Source organism: Syngnathus scovelli, chromosome 1 (genome assembly GCF_024217435.2).
Source record: "Syngnathus scovelli strain Florida chromosome 1, RoL_Ssco_1.2, whole genome shotgun sequence".
Taxonomy (NCBI): Eukaryota; Metazoa; Chordata; class Actinopteri; order Syngnathiformes; family Syngnathidae; genus Syngnathus; species Syngnathus scovelli.
In genome coordinates, this window is record NC_090847.1 from 19,769,512 (window position 1) to 19,786,568 (window position 17,057).

General features: G+C 43.7%; 2 protein-coding genes across 6 annotated transcripts; both read right to left on the reverse strand.

Annotated features, from left to right (window-relative positions):
- Window positions 1-3,039: 3,039 nt before the first annotated feature.
- Window positions 3,040-6,401, reverse strand: LOC125978481 (E3 ubiquitin-protein ligase TRIM35). The gene is made up of 2 exons (XM_049735870.2): window positions 6,251-6,401; window positions 3,040-5,903 (listed from the first exon to the last, which is right to left on the reverse strand). The coding sequence occupies exon 2, from the start codon at window positions 5,885-5,887 to the stop codon at window positions 4,670-4,672; it is 1,218 nt and encodes a 405-aa protein (XP_049591827.1). The 5' UTR covers window positions 5,888-5,903; window positions 6,251-6,401; the 3' UTR covers window positions 3,040-4,669.
- Window positions 6,402-6,618: 217 nt separating this feature from the next.
- ghdc (GH3 domain containing) lies at window positions 6,619-11,545 on the reverse strand. 5 transcript variants are annotated; one of them, XM_049735843.2, is made up of 11 exons: window positions 11,307-11,545; window positions 10,908-11,204; window positions 10,428-10,624; window positions 10,075-10,269; window positions 9,861-9,980; window positions 8,532-8,829; window positions 7,990-8,182; window positions 7,819-7,890; window positions 7,530-7,663; window positions 7,238-7,326; window positions 6,619-7,153 (listed from the first exon to the last, which is right to left on the reverse strand). In XM_049735843.2, the coding sequence occupies exons 1-11, from the start codon at window positions 11,377-11,379 to the stop codon at window positions 6,953-6,955; spliced, it is 1,869 nt and encodes a 622-aa protein (XP_049591800.1). In that variant the 5' UTR covers window positions 11,380-11,545; the 3' UTR covers window positions 6,619-6,952. The 5 variants fall into 5 exon arrangements, 4 of the variants coding, with proteins under 4 accessions (XP_049591800.1, XP_049591792.1, XP_049591809.1 ...); XM_049735835.2 differs by having other exon boundaries at window positions 6,619-7,174; XM_049735852.2 differs by having other exon boundaries at window positions 6,619-7,174; window positions 10,908-11,224; window positions 11,307-11,544.
- Window positions 11,546-17,057: the final 5,512 nt, after the last annotated feature.

The following is a 17,057-nucleotide window of genomic DNA, read 5'->3' on the forward strand; positions in this document are numbered from 1 at the left end:
TGAGTTGTTTTAACACAAGGTTGTTGGCTAAACAGCATTCGAGGCCAACTCAGGATGATTCCTATTGAATACAAACAAGTGTTTGTCTTCCCTTGCTCGTCTCCAGTTCCCCTCATTCAATTCACTTCCGTTGTCAGACAACATTGGTACATTATTGTGTGCCATGACTGGATGTGTTTGTGTCTTCCCTCAGGAAATAAATAAAATAGGCCCACAAACATTTGAAGACAACATTGGTGAAGTCATATTAACCCTCCTATTGTCTTCAAACATAATTAAAAAATTTGGTCCTTAGAGTCAATTTGACTCCAGGCACATATACCTTCAGAAAATAATTGACAGAATTTTATTGGGTTTCCTCCCACATCCTAAAGACATGCTTGATAGGTCGATTGAGAGCTCCAAATTGTCCCTAGGTGTGAGTGCGAGTGCAAAAGGTTGTTTGTCTCTGTGTGCCCTGCGATTGGCGGGCAACCGGTTCAGTCAGGGTGTCCCCCGCCTACTGCCCGTTGACAGCTAGGATAGGCTTCAGCACACCCGCGACCCCCGTGGGGACTAAGCGGTTCAGAAAATGGATGGATGGATTATTGCCCACGCTTTTGTGAATGGCTCTTTGTTTATTGGTTGAATACATAAATACAGTAATCCCTCGTTTTTCGCTCGGGTTACACGTTCAGAAAAGAACCCGTGATAGGTGAAATCCGTGAAGTAGAAATCTTGTTTTTTTTACCATTATACAGATATAACATTGAAACCAAAGGATATAACCTGTTTTCAGGCCCAAGCATTAGTTTAACAGAGACTTAACACTTTCTACCAGATAACTACAGTAAAGTAATAATTTTAATCAACGTACCTGCCTCTGCGGCCTGACTCCGCTGTGGTGTCTTTTTCATCTGAAGCCATAACAATGCACTGTGAAAAAAAAACACAGTGAGGCCGTGAAAGGTGAACCATGATATAGCGAGGGATGACTGTAATCCCATGTAGATCATTGAGCTGACCTCTCTAGCGTCATCTCATCAGGTCAAATCTTTAAATAAGAATGAATTTATTTTGACATTCCATCCATCCATCTTTTTCCGCTTATCCGGGGTCGGGTCGCGGGGGCAGCAGCTTTAGGAGGGACTCCCAGACTTCCCTCTCCCCAGCCACTTCATCCAGCTCATCCCAGGGGTTCCCAAGATGTTCCCAGGCCAGCTGAGAGACATAGTCTCTCCAGCGCGTCCTGGGTCGTCCACAGGGTATCCTACCGGTGGGACATGCCCGTAACACCTCCCCAGGGAGGCGTCCGGGGTGCATCCTGATGAGATGCCTGAGCCACCTCATCTGGCTCCTCTCAACGTGGAGGATCAGCGGCTCTACTCTGAGTCTCTCCCAGATGACCGAACTTCTCACCCCATCTTTAAGGGAGAGCCCGAACACCCTGCGGAGGAAACTCATTTCGGCCGCTTGTATCCGGGATCTCGTTCTTTCGGTCACGACCCATAGCTCGTGATCATAGGTGAGGGTAGGAGCTGAGATCGGCTGGTAAATTGAGAGCTTTGCCTTTTGGCTCCGTTCTCTCTTCACCCCGACAGACAGGTACAGAGTCCGCATTACTGCTGACACTGCACTGATCCACCTGTCGATCTCGGCTGCGAACCGCTCCAGTGAGAGCTGGAGATCACGGCTTGAAGAAGCCAACAGCACCACGTCGTCTGCAAAAAGCAGAGACGCGATGCTGAGGTCCCCAAACCAGACAACCTCAACGTCTCGGCTGCGCCTAGGAATTCTGTCCATAAAAATTATGAACAGAATCGGTGACAAAGGGCAGCCTTGGCGGAATCCAACCCTCACTGGGAACGAATGCGACTTACTGCCGAAAATGCGGACCAAACTCTGACATCGGTGATACAGGGACCGAACCGCCCTTATCAGTTGGCTCGGCACCGTGTACTCCCGAAGCACCCTCCACGGAACTTCCCGAGGGACACGGTCGAACGCCTTCTCCAAGTCCACAAAACACATGTGGACTGGTTGAGCGAACTCCCATGCCCCCTCGAGGATCCTGCCGAGGGTGTTGAGCTGGTCCACGGCCAGGACGAAAGCCACACTGCTCCTCCTGAATCCAAGGTTCCACCTCCCCACGGACCCTCCTCTCCAGCACCCCTGAATAGACCTTACCAGGGAGGCTGAGGAGTGTGATTCCTCTGTAGTTGGATCACACCCTCCAGTCCCCCTTCTTAAAGAAGGGAACCACCACCCCAGTCTGCCAATGCAGAGGTACTGTCCCCGATATCCACGCGATGTTCCAGAGGCGTGTCAGCCAGGACAGCCCCACAACATCCAGAGCCTTTAAAAACGCCGGGCGGAGCTCATCCACTGGAGGTCCACTCGAACTCAATGTCCCCCGGGACGTGGGAAAAGCTCTGCCGGAGGTGGGAGTTGAAGCTCTTCCTGACAGGGGATTCTGTTAGACATTCCCAGCAGACTCTCACAGAGCGTTTGGGTCTGCCAGGTCGGACTGGCATCTTCCCCCACCATCGGACCAACCCACCGCCAGGTGGTGATCAGTTGACAGCGCCGCCACTCTCTTCACCCGAGGTGTCCAAAACATGCGGCCGCAAATCCGATGACACGACTACAAAGTCGATCATCGAACTGCGGCCTGTGATGTCGTAGTGCCAAGTGCACACATGGACACTCTTATGTTTGAACATGGTATTCATTATTGACAATCGGTGTCGAGCACAGAAGTCCAATAATAGAACACCGCTCGGGTTCAGGTCGGGGGGGGCGTTCCCCCCAATCACGCCCTTCGAGGTCTCACTGTCATTGCCCACGTGAGCATTGACATTTGACATTTTCATACAAATTTATTCCTCAACCTTAAACCAAGTGCAAGCAAGCACAGCCCCCGTTTGGTTGTTCCGACACATTCCGACGCAGGGGTGTCCAAACATTTTGCAAGGAGGACCAGATTTGATGAAGTGAAGGGGCCCAGGGACCAACAGTTTTTTCAGACATTTTTAACTACAAAAATTTCATGCAAATACACACTGTTATAAAACAAATTTTATTGTCACAATTGTCTTTATTTTTCAAATGACAAAATAACCAAATATAAGCCACTCAGGCAGACGTGAACAACTCTAAAAACACAAATTCTGCCTTTCATTCATATCTGAAGAGTCAGATAACATTGAACAAACTGTATGAAATACCTTAAATTTACATGAGTTTAAAATTATTTTTGCATGAACATTTTAAACAGTAGTTATAAGTAATGCAAAGTTGTCTGTTGATATTACAACTTAGAACAAGTGAATTTTGCTCTTGTCATTTACAACATGTTTCAGAAAGTAAGTTTGTGTCACATCTACAGGTTCATAACATCAACAGTATTAACATGGCCACTTCGTAATATTTAGTAATATTTACTTTCGATTTACTTTTGATTCAGCCCCGCGTGAAGAATCACTGTTGTGATGCCAGTTCAGCTTGGAGCTGCTTCACTTCATCTGCGCGGTCACTCCCTGTTAACTTGTCATATGTGTTAGCATGTTTAGTCTGATAGTGTCTCTTTAGGTTGAAATCCTTAAACAAGACAACCGTCTCTTTACAAATTAGACAAACACAATTGCCTTGATTTTGAGTATTGTAATTCCTTTTTCTCTTGAAAGCGAAGGCCCCCAATGTCAAATTTCCTTGTTTTCTTTGCAGTCGCCATGGCAGAAATGAGCGGCGCTGGAGAGGGATGGTGCTGCCACCTTTAGGTAATAGGAGGAATTGCAGTTCCAAGGTTCATTTTTAATCAGTTCGACAGTGCAGGCGGGCCATAAATAATACTTTATATAACCGAAGCTGCGGGCCGTATGAAATCTGACCGGGGGCCGGATTTGGCCTGCGGGCCGGACTTTGGACATGCCTGTTCTAACGGAAACACATGGCTCCACGGACTAATCTACCCAGCTGTACTCTACCTGACTTGTTTTTTTTTCTTTTAGGGACCTCCTCCTTTGTGGTTCTAAGTAGCCCGGTTCTAAAATGTGACGAAAATATCTTGGAGGCAATGATTAGTTCTTTACTTGCATTTTGCTTGCAAACACAAAAAAATTACCATAACTTTCGGACTATAAGCCACACCTTTTTTGTCAAATTTTGAACCCTGCGGCTTATAGTTCGGTGCGGCTTATATAGGATTTTTTCCGTGATTTTTGTGATGGCTTGATCACTTTTATACACTCGTAAAAAGGCTGTGGGCCGCTATTGTGCGGCACCGCTTTGCTGGGCGGCGGGATATATGACACGGTCACTGGGGAGAAAAGTGGTGTGTTGATCGCATGTCCATCCGCCAGGCAAATAGTGCCGTATAATTCACACAAAGAAGAGAGAACGAGATCAAGACGGACATTACTGAAAGGAAGCTTTTTCCACAAACCGTCATCATGGGGGGCCTATATATACGGATGTATCATGTCCCACATTTCAAAAAACAAACAAAAATAAGTCTGAGGTACTTCTTAAGCATGTTTGCTTTTGCTTCCACAGTCCTTTGATTCAATTATGCATTGATTGATTTTTTTGTCCTCTCGCTGAAATAATCAAGACACAAACCAAGCACCAGATACAAAAGGCATCGCACTCTCCTTTGTAGCGTGTGCGAGCAGTTCACATGTGAAACTAGCTACTGACTTTGCGTTTTAACACAACGCACAATTGGAATTATTTTCAGTGGCTTTCGATCCCTTGTCCTGAAGAAAGGAAACATGCTTATGTTCCCACCTAAAGATTGACAAGTTGTCTTGCACAATTCTTTTAGTGGAGAACATTCAGAGAATGAAATTGAAATTGATTTTTTTTTGGCCTCCACGTGAATTCGGATCCTCTGCACTGGCGGATTGTGACATTTTTCATCAAACATTTTGTATTCACCATTACAGAATGCAATGCTTTGGATGATCATGTCATTTGGCAAAGACGGGTCCCCCCACGCCACTCCCACTTCCCAGTCAGTGTTGTCTTTCACCTCAACGTCCCACATGTGCTTCCCCGGGACAAAAGGTATACCCAGTACATTGCACCGCTTGAATCTCTCAGGATTGTTTGGAAGCTCCTGCTTTTTTCCAAACCTCACACTGGTTAGATCTTCAGACAGATCGAGCTCATCACGGGCTGTGTTTGCGTCCAGAATGACAGGACTGTAGGAGACCATCTTATTCATTTGTTCCCACACGTTGAACTTGAGGTTACCCACATGTTTGGCTTCGTCCAGCATGGCTCCTTTGAGCTGCATGGGCTTGTCTGGCAGCTTCAATTTATTGTTTTTTTGACTCTTGCAGTTCTTCAGGAAACGTGCGGTACATTTCAATTGCTTCTCTTTGGACTTGATCTCAGCTGAGAGAGTGAAAATGTCTTTTTGGAGATCCTTCAACTTATTCCTTATCATCCGAATCTTCTTTTTCTCTTCCTCCTTCACAGCAGACAACCTGGCCTCCTCCTGAACCTTTAGGAAGTCACGAAACTCCTTGAAATCTTTCTTAATCTTGGTTTCTACCTGCTCCCTCTGGATCTTGATATACTTTTCTTGGTCGTTGCAGTCCTTTTTAATCTTTTCATAGTCTTCAAGTTTTGTCTTTGCATCCTGCAGGTCGGCACACAATTTGTCTTTGAAACGCTTTTTAGCTGTAATGATGGTATCGAATTCGTGGCCAGCGTGGATTTGTTCATCTTTACAACTGCGGCACACAAAGTCCATGTCGTTCAAACAATAGTGTGTGTATTTCTTCTTGTGCAAGCTGCATATGTCCTCCAACACATTTCTCAGATCTATCGGTGTCTCGCTCACATTGCTCGGATCTATCGGTGTCTCGCTCACATTGCTCAGAGGTATCGGTGTCTCCATCGATCTACACCTTTTCCTACAAAGTAAAACATCAAACATTCACCGACGCCGCTACGTAAACATGCCACGAAACGAAACGAAAATACAGTCCTGAAAGCTATCTTGCTAGATATGAAAACGAGTAGAAATGGGACTGAATGGAAACGCGATCTTACAGTTCCTACTCGATATGCGCATTATACACCCGAAAAGGTTAGCACAACTCAAAAAAGGTTGTTAGTTTATCGAGTTGAGTTCCCTCGCAGTTTTACGCTTTATTGCAAAAAAACTGCGTTCCATGTTACTTAAGGGGCTCCGTACGCGTGAGAAAACATATGGATTGCATGCAGAACATGTGAATAAATTGTCACATTCAAAACTTACAGTCCAGCGATGCCAACTGTTGTTGCGTCTGTTTGCTGTGGTCAGTCGTGAACTCTTGAGACCGCCAAAAAATCAGTTGCAAATGTTCTCCTTCAGTTTGCATTAAAAGTACCCCTGGCGTGCTCTAGCGCCGCCTCTCTACTTGGAAGGTGAGTCAGGTAAACCTGCAGTGAAACCATTTCCCAAGCTGTTCACTTCTCCAAGATGAGTTTGTTGATGAGCTTCAAGAATAACAACTGAAGGGGAGTGATGCAAAAGTTCCCTCCAGATGCTCTTATCCCAAGTGCAATTAATAACAAAAATACTGTACAGGGTCCCAATTCATCTGCTTACAGTGAAAACATTTTACAAAAAAATAAACACCACAATGTGAGAAAATTCATTATTACACATAAAATGAAAGAGAAGAATATCAGGCAGAAAGCACTTGAAAGTAACACCTGGAAATCAAATGACTTTCTGACACACATTCAACAGACACAAAACTAATCACCCCCCCTCTCCATTTTAATAACAAAATAAGTTGTGCTGAGAATCAGAAATGTCAACACCCTCAGGAAATATCCCACTTGAGATGCTGCATCCAAAAGAGATGCATAAATATAGAGCCATAATGATACCTAAAATGTTACCTCAAGTACAATGTAGAATGTTTCATAAATTTCCTTTGTTTCCAAAGTCTTATTTTATTAATTTCCTTCTTCAAGAAATGGTTCTGGCCAGCAGGAATTGGGCGTCCTCCTTGCACCGCAACACCCGTTGCATTTTGAAGGTATTGGCTGAGGTGAGAGAGGAACTAATCATGCGCCGGCGCAGTTCAGCAAAGGTGCCACGGCCCACCAGCTGCACCCGCGGCGGTCCGATGCTGCCTTTGATGCGGAACGAGCGGTACACCACTGACGCCTGTTGCAGGCATGCGTCCAGCTGCAGAGCAAAATCCACTGAGTCCAAAATCATACTGGAGTCATTCGACGGACAGGGAGTCACCTTGTGGCGCTGTTCTTCGCTGAGATTCCTCACGCCCGTCAGTTCCAAAAAGACCTGGTAGTGCGGGTCGCAGCCGCCCACCAAATCCCCTACGGATGGAAAAAAACAACAACAAATAAGCGCACAGAGAACCTTCCATATGCAAATTAGGTATCATGTAGTAAAACAATAGAAGTAATCAATGAAACTGTTTCACTTTTAAAAAACAAAATGCATAAAATTATCACATGAGAAAGACGATACTTTACAAAAAAGATATAATATACTGGATATCCCATTTTTGCTGCCGTACCCATAATCACGCTCTCAGCACAGCAGTAGTCGAGCAGGCGAGCAGCGGGCCACTGCGCCACGGCTTTCTTCAAAGAGTCCAGGAACAATGCCTCTGACATTTTCTCACCACGAACGTTCAGCATCTGACCGCGCCTGCAAGTGCACGCTCACCAGTCACAATATTAGGCACACCTGAATTGTTTGGGCTGACAAAACACATGACAAAAATCCTGTCACACACCACACTAAAAGGCACAAGCCGAGTTAGATCTCTGCGGGTGTGCCACATACCCAATAAAGTTATTTACCTGTATTGAAACTCTACAATGGGACATTGGTTATGGAATCCCACCACTTTCACCACATCGCCGATACGATACCTGGAGCCAAGAAATAAAAAAGGACAAAATTGGTGTGAGCCCACTCTTGATTTCAGTGGCACCGGTAAATGTTCCCTCAGAACAAACTTGAGAACCCACCTGAAGAGCCCGGCGGCGTTGGTGAGCACCAGCTCATAGTTTTGTCCCTCCTTCACGTCCTCCATGAGAAAAGTGGCTGGTGCCTCGTCATTCTCCATGTGGCTCTCTGGTAGGAACTCACAGAACATGGAGCGAGGGCACAGCAGGTAACGCCGGGCGGGCTCTTCGGGCCAAAGGTTCACCCCGATCAGACCTGTATGGGACCCCACATGCAGTCTTACCTTGATGACCATTATGAGTATCACAAATAAATTAGGAAGCTACTATAACAATAACGTCATTCTAGTTGGAAAATATTGTAATTGTAAAGTAGTAGAAAATAAGTTCTAAACAAGAATAAAGTTTTAATTTTACAATCTAAAAAAAAATAAGTTTAGCAAGAGCTAAAATGTAATTTTACAAAAACTCAGTTTCTGACACGCTGCAATTATACAGTTTGAAAACAGGAAAAATAAACTTTGTGCAAAGGGTATAGTAAGATTATTCCATGGAAAAAATATTACTGTCTACATGAGATGAAAGGCAAAGATTTGGAATGACACCTTCCGTAGCAGCGTAGAAAGGCGAGTAGAAAGGGATGCCGCTGCAGAAGTTGTCCCTCAGCATCTCGCCGTAGATCTGATTGGAGCCCGAGTCCACAGCCAGAACCAAGTTGAGGAAGGGCCAGAGGCGGCCGGCGATGCCCTGGAAGCCAGCCCCAAAGTGGGCCCGGAGGATGGCCGCTCTCTCCGGGTCGGGCCGGCTCAGGGCCTCCAGCTCGGCTCTCAGGTGTGGCTCCAGATGGAGAGCCTCGCTCACAGTGCCGCACTCCACGTCCTCCGTCAGTTCCTGCCAGCGCTCCTGGAAAATGCACCAAATGTTCAGTCCACATTTGAATCCACTCAGTGCAGGGGGTGCTAAATTTATTTTTGTGTCAGGCGACTTTGTAGATACGGCTTCTCTCAGAGGGCTGTTATCACAGTGAAATCAAATGAATATTTAATTGTTGCATCATAACATCACATATTACACAAAAGTATGCTAGATTACGAGCATTGAAATCCGATGTCAGTGATAGCAGTTTGTTCAATTATTGTTCAAGATATTGTAAAAATTGTTGAAAAATGCTATTACACATGACAAATATTTTGGTACAGATTTTAGCAAGGGTCATTGAAGTTGACAGACCTTATTTGCTTTCACAGGGCATAAAATGATCTGGCGGGCAAAATCAGGCACCCGGGCCTTGACTTTGACGCCATGACTTTTGATTGATAGAACTTTATTCATCCCACAGCGGGGAAATTCACTTGTCACAGCAGCGCATATGAGTGCAAGAATAACACGAGTAATAATACTTGGGGCAAATTCGTGTTACAACCTAAGGAACCTTAAAGGGCTCACTGCATATCATTCCTCAATTGAAAATCTACTGAGAAAACTTTAAAGTGATAGTGAAACAGGTGCTAATTTCACTAGAATAAAGTGGTTATTATTTGAGGAATTAAGATCTAATAAAACAAATTGTAACCGCATAAATTCTTTCTTTTAATCAAGTATACTGTTAAATTACAAAAAACAAGTCACATTTTACAAGAATAAAGATGTAAATTATTTGAGACAAAAATCTTGTTTTTGCTTGACAACAGTTCAAATACATTTGAAAATATTTTATAACCATTCAAAAAGTCATATCACATTATGTTTGTAATCTTCTGAGGAAAAAGTATTTGACAAGAAAACGTCACAATTTTGAAAGAAAACATTGCTGTGAATAGATAGAATTGATAATTTCTTTGAAGAGGAAAAAATACGTTTGAAAACAAATTTTTATAAAATCAAATATACATAACTAAAATATTGCAAGTGATAGTCATTTGAAAGGAACATACCTGCAAAGTGGTGAAGGCATAGAAGATGTTGGAGGCAAAGTTGGACTCAAGCGTTCCTACGCTGGGATCTCTGAGGGCAAAGAGAAGATGCAGGTATAGCGCGTCCTTCTCGCTCGCCACCTGAAGAAATACACGCGACACCACGTGAAAAACTAACACTAAGATCAAGGTACCATTGTAAAAAAACAAAAAAATGAAATCGTTTGTCAGTCACCTGGAAGGCAGGCGGCGGCGTGGTGTAGAGGTGGAGCATGTGACGAGATGAGGCCGGCGTGGACGAATTGGGCCCGATGGGAATGCCGGCTTCCGACTGGCGGAAGGTCGGCATGTAGAAGAACTTGGTGGTGCGCTGCAGGCTGTCCGTGGCTGGGAACGCTCGCCGCATGGCATCCAGACACACCGTTACGCCCTAGTGAACGAAACCGACACAAACTCTTCACACATTTTGAAAGACTGGGTGATACTGCATTCAAATAAATTCTCAGTGAAGAAAATAAAAAGAAAGAAAAAAAAAAAGGAAATCATTCTTGAATAAACCCAAACTACTGCTGTTATGCGACATGCCACCTGAAAGAAGAAGTCACTGTTGGTGTCCTTGGTGCTGAGCAGCATAGCGCTGGGCCCGGATGTCCCGGATGTCATGGCCAGGACGAGAGGCTTCTCGACGGTGAGCACCCGCTCCTCCCCTGAGGCCACGCGACCCACAAGTTCACGATAGTGCTCGTACGTGGTGATGGGATGGCGAGCGCGAAAAGAGTCACTGTCTGAAATAAAAAGGTTAGTTACGTTGTGTACAAATTGACCTCTAAAGACCAACACTGTGGATTAGAATAATATCAAAGACTGTGGTAGGTGAAACACATTCCTGCAGCTAAGTTGCAAAATCTTTGTTAACTATGTAATCATTGTATCCTTGGTGGGCAAGTCGTGCACACTAGAAAGTGCATAGAATGATCAGAACACAAACCTGTCATGTCATTGGAGTCAGTTTTGATAATATACGGCGCAGCGTTGTTGTTGTTGTTTGGTTTTTTTTTGTTCTTTCACCTTTGATTGAAGCAAAGTCAAAACGCTTCCCGTAGAGCGTATGTTCATTCTTCCGTAGGCGTTTCAGCAGCGTCTCCTCCTGGGCCTTCCTCACGTCCAGCGTGTCGGCCTCCAGCTTGGCCCGCTGCCGCCTGCCCAGCCAGCCCACCGCCTTGACGGCCGAGTAATGGCTGAGCAAACTGCTCAGCGTCCGGCCTTCGCCTCGCATCTTGGACCGGATGTCCCTCCATAGCAGCGATACCCCCACCAGCGAGCACACGCCGACGGCGGCTGCAGCCACAGCCGGAGGAGGCATTGCTGCGGCGTAACAGTTTACGCTTTACACAAGCCGGGGAAGCATTACAGTACGGGGGAATGGCCTGCTGGTGGTGCTGTTGCGCCGTTGACGACGTTACCTACCCTGATTTTGGACGGCGAATGCGGCCGATGTAGCAGACAAAAACAGCAGGACTACGACTCGAAAAGACGACATAGCCACGTCGGAATGTTTTGCCCGAATAGTTTCAATGGGCGTTTAGAAAAAAAGTTTGACAAAATAAAGAGCGCATCGCCAAGCTTTCCTCTCATTCGACTATCATTGTTTTGTCCCGTGACATTTCCGTGTTCGGCGGCCTGCTGCATTCACGTCCACAAGAAAGGGTGGTAATCACGAGTGTTAGGCCCCTTCGTGAAAGTCATACAGTGGAGCCTCGGTTTTCGAATGTCCCAGTTCTCGAACAAATCGGTATTCGAACAAAAAATTCGAGATTTTTTTGCTTCGGATGTCGGACGAAATTTCGGTTGTCGAACCTCGCAAGATGAGCCGAGAGGACATGTCTTTATTCCATGAGAACAAAGGGCACACATAAAGAAAGACGAGTCTTAGCCCAAGCTGTGTGACAAAAAAAATTTGATATATTCAAAATCACAATGGAGGAAGCGCAACATAAAAGTTGCAGTAGCCTTTTAACTTTAAACTTTTATGAGCAACTACTAAAATAATCGGTCAAATGGTGATCATTTTGAAAAGAGCTATAATTGGCTGATTTAATCAGCACTATTTTTCCTGTTCATCTAAAATAAGACACATATATTTCCAAACATGTCAGTGTTCTTATGAAAACTTTTTTTTGTCCTGAAGAAACATAATGTGGCAACTGCCATGTAGAGGGAGGGGGTTATATCCTAGAGTCCACTTTGACTAACTGTCAGTGCTGAAAACATTGCCTATAGTACTTGTAATACATATTTTATGATTTTACCCACCAACAGATTACTCATGACGACTTTTATGGGAGTTGTTGAGAATGTGAGCAGTATAAATTGTTCAAACAATTGTGGTAAAAGAAAAAGCAAATTATGTCTCCTGTAAAAAACCATTTTTCCTAAAATAATTTCTTGTATGACCTTTAGTTCTAAATCCCTGTTGCATATCCTGTCTGCATATGTCAACAGTCGTACAGTACGGTATCCTACTATTAACCTCAAACGTCAGCTGCAGGAGGATGTAGACAAAACTCAAACAGATGCAGGGTGAAAATCATCCTGTCTGCTCCCCAAGGGGGCTCATACAACACCTTTAACTCAGCAGAGTCCTGTGTGAAGTCTTGCCAGACTGTGACCATGACCTGGGCAAGTGTGTGAAAAGGGTCCATGAATAAGATGCTACTGGCTGCATCACACATAAAACAAATGATGCACAGACGGATGGCACTTGACATAGCTGTCACAGTCCATTTTATCTCACAACATGACTCCAGATCAGTGGATGGTTCAAGTTACAGCATTGCAGTGTGACAAATGATACAGTCGGCAGTTGGGCATCAATGACTTAGGGACGACCTTTGCTGCAACAGGATAGCTGTGAATACAAGTTTTGAACTTTAGGTTTAGTTTTGAACAATATTACCATAGGTGTAACTAGTGTGTGATCTTTGGGTAGGCACTTGGATTATTTGGGTAGACAACAGCAAAAATTTTGCTTTTTCTAAACAGGGTATGTAAAGAAGCCCTGGTTTCATTTTGAGAACAGGGGTGGGAGAGCATCCAATTTCTATAGGGGGATCCAGGATCGTTACCCCATATTTGTTTGGGGATTTTAGAGATTGTTAAACGCAGGAGCCACCAGCCGCTCGACCACGCCCCCCTTGTCCCTGTTTTTATTATTTTAGCTTAGCTTGCACTAATTTTACCATAAATCAACAAACATCCCATTTGGTAGAGCATGCTTTTAGACAGGAATGCAATCATACTTGTAGAACTATTTCAGAATATTATAATGATAAAACATTCAATATATCATAATGACAACAATGCATGAGCATAAGTTGTATTTATTCATAGAAAATAGGTTTGACCAAAATTTCTTGTGTTTTTTAGGTACCAAGTTACATAATCATGTTCAGTAACATCTCTGAGATGATAATATGCAAAAAACATCAACTTACCTTTGAAACTTTGGCAAAGCAGGGCCCAGGTGCCAGGAGTGTTTTTTGCTGTCTGACTCCTTCTATGAAAGCTGACTTGTAAAGCATGGTGTGGGAAGCCACAGTGCATTCTAGTGGACATTTTTTGCTTCACACACCTCAACCGAATGGTAGGAATGGGTTAATCAGGATGAGTTAAGTTTCAGCATTTTTTTCAATGAGAAATAGTGACTTAAAATGTGCTCGACCAATTGGTTGAGAAAACTGTTAAAACGTAAACTCTGATTTAACTGGCCATTTACTAGGACGATGGTGAAGGGCAAGAGACTCTGGACGAAAAGAACTGCTTGAGGATAGAGAGTTCTCATTTGTTTCCTCACCTCAAATTGTGTCAACATGTCCACCCAATGAGTAAGAACAAATGATTTATAATGCTTCAAGTTATAGAACATGAAACTTTCTAGGGTGGGCCAGGAGGACAGGAGCTCCTGGAAGGTTCTGACTTCTATCCTAGCTGGCTTTGGGCAGTAGGCAGGGGACACCCTGAACTGGTTGCCGGCCAATCGCACGGCACACAGAAACGAACAACCCTCCGCACTCGTACTTACACTTATGGGCAATTTGGAGTGCTCAATTGGCCTGCCAAATATGTGTTTGGGATGTGGCAGGAAACTGACGGACCTGGAGAAAACCCACGCAGGCACAGGGAGAACATGCAAACTCCACACAGGGAGGGCCGGAGGTGGAATCGTGCTCGCAACCTTTGAACTGTGAGGCGCATGTGCTAACAAGTGCGTCACCGTGCCACCCGATGTATATCTAGTCCAGGGATCGGCAACCAGTGGCCCACATGCACAGCCAGAAATTAACTTGAACAAATTATTAGTATCAACTAGGTGTATCAATAAACTTCCAATTCATTACTCATCATGCGCCAGTGACGGGGGGCCACCTGTCAGTCCATCATTCTGTCATTGTTACTTTGACCGTGCTTCCATCATCACTAAATTACAATTCATTGTCGCAATTTTAAGCCCGTCAACCAGTCCGTCAGTCCATTATCATCATTATAACCATGCATCACTTAAGCCATGGGTAGATAACCCTGGTCCTACGAGAACCAAATCCTTCCTGTTTCCCTTGTCTACCTGCTGCAACTAACCTCATTTAAATGATCAGGATCATTTCAAGTTTCTACAGAACTTGCTGATGAGCTGCTCATGTGTTGCAGCAGAAACATAAAAAATTGAATTGCTTCTCTCTCTCAGAAACATTGCCAGCAGCTATTAAACTGTCACGCGAAAGTAACGATAAGACAAGTCCTTCTTCCTGGCAACGTTTAGCAGATTTAAGTATTTCTTTGGCTTCCCACACACAGACCCTCAATGAAGTCTTCACTAATTTTGAACGACAATTTCAGACACTTTTTTTCTTGGCCTCTCTCTCTCTCTCTCTCTCTCTCTCTCTCTCTCTCTCTCTCTCTCTCTCTCTCTCTCTCTCTCTCTCTCTCTCTCTCTCTCTCTCTCTCTCTCTCTCTCGCTCTCTCTCTCTCTCATTTGTTGTGGAGAAAAGTGATATATCTGCAAAGATAAAATGTAGCATGTATATGACCAAATGCCCACGCGGGCCAGGATACACATGCATGCATGCATGTATGCATGCACGCACGCGCGCGCGCGCACCACGCACTCACGCATACACGCGTTTTAAAATACCCACGCATTGGCGCAGCGGAAGTTTTTAAGTTACCTTATCTGCTTCTTTATCTGGGCTAGGGATGTGCTGCAGAAAGACAAATGTCAAAGGGGACGGAGAAGTAGAGTTATGAAACACATGCCAGACATTCAATTTACAGTTTTTCCAACAGTTTACAAGGCAGCTAACAACTAAAGGTTTCGTTTTGTGCACATTTCAAACGGATGGATGCATGCTGCGACGTTTGGGATTTTTGACGAGCGAAAATGTGGACAACGTCTCGGGTTTACTTTATTGGACCAATTATTAGGACAGTGTTGACTCTCAGTCCGCCTCGGAAGGATTCCACGTCCATTCATCAGCTGCGGAGGCGCACAAATAGTCTTTAAAACTATAAACACCGTCCAGGTCGGAGCCAGGGGAACCCATTTAGCCCGTGGCTGCGCTAAACGCTACAGATAAAACAAACGATAATACTGTCTGTCTCCTGGCACAGTCTCCACTCGCATTAGGCGTCCACCCCCCCCCCCCCACACACACACACACACACGCGCGCACACACAGTGACAGCAACACTAGTTTTACACGTCAGTGCGCAGTTTACGCAAAGCTGACTTATCGAATCAATTCACTTTTTATTGTTTCTAATTGAATCATTTATCAACAAGATGTGTAAAGTAATGGATACGTAAACAAGATGCGATCTGATTGTAATGAAAAAAAGTTAGCACAATAAGCAGAACATTTTTGCAACAAGATATTAAGATTCAGAATAATGCAACAATAGACTATTGACTATTTGCAAAACACGAAAACACACAGACGGCAAAACGAGAAGGACTGCACTTGCACAGTTAAATATAATAATAATAATAATAATAATAATAATAATAATAATAATAATAATAATAATAATAATAATAATAATAATAATAATAATGTGGATAGCCTACCTTTCTGTCTTACTTTTTTAACTGCAAATTAAATAAACAAATGACAGGACGCTGTGGATTTTTGGACTATATTGTTGTGGACATGAATATGAATAAATAAATAAAACCAAGAATACTTTAAGTTTTGATATTCCCAACTGGTCTTCAAACAGATCTTCAAGGACAACGATGATATAATTGAAGGCTGATTGGATGGTTAAAGTTGTGGTTGTCACATGTGGTGCTTCTGCGGGATAATTGAGCCGGCAGCTTGCGGATGAGTGTGTTTGGGTGGTTGTGTGTTCGCGCGAGTTTGTTGCTGTTTGTTATCACGTGCAGATAAGGCCGACAGTGGCTCCAGCATCTTTCGAAGGCAGACGGCGGAGTGTGGAGCTCCTGGTTTCAAGTTCCATGTTCAAACCCTTTGTCTGTTCAATTTCTTGACCTCTTGGCTGGCCCATTTCCTCTCCTTCGATGAGCGACGACATGACACCCAAAGTGTGCAAATGCACCAAACCTCGTTTGTGTCATTAACGCGAGAACAAAACAAGAGAATTGTCGTCGCAAATATTTTATATTCTAAATCACTGATTAGCGTAAAAAAAAAAAAAAAACATCTTACTTCCAGTGCCATTTAGCCCGTGAAGCCTACACATTATCCTTACACGAGCTAAAATAAATAACGGTAAATTAATGCTAATTAATATGCTGTACTTAAATACAATGAAATTGGTAGGCCTATTTGAGAATGAAGTATAAATTGCATGGACATTTGCAAAATTAGGTAACTTTAATGTAACAAAATTAAAACTGCAAAACACGTTAATTAAAACAAATACCATCTTTTCCATTCAATATTTCCTTCCACTGTTCTCAAACAATTCCTACATGGCGCTTAATATTAACAATTAACACAGTCATTAAAATACTCTCCCAAATTTTACCGCAGCGTTGCAACCATATTAAAATATTTTTTAAAACATCTATAAACAGCTATAATTATGCACTCCAACCATAATACACGTAAAGCTCTAGATTTTATACAGGACTTGAAATTCAGGGAAATTGATTGATTTATTTCATTCATTACAGGTATGTCATGTTGGAAATTCTGGCTA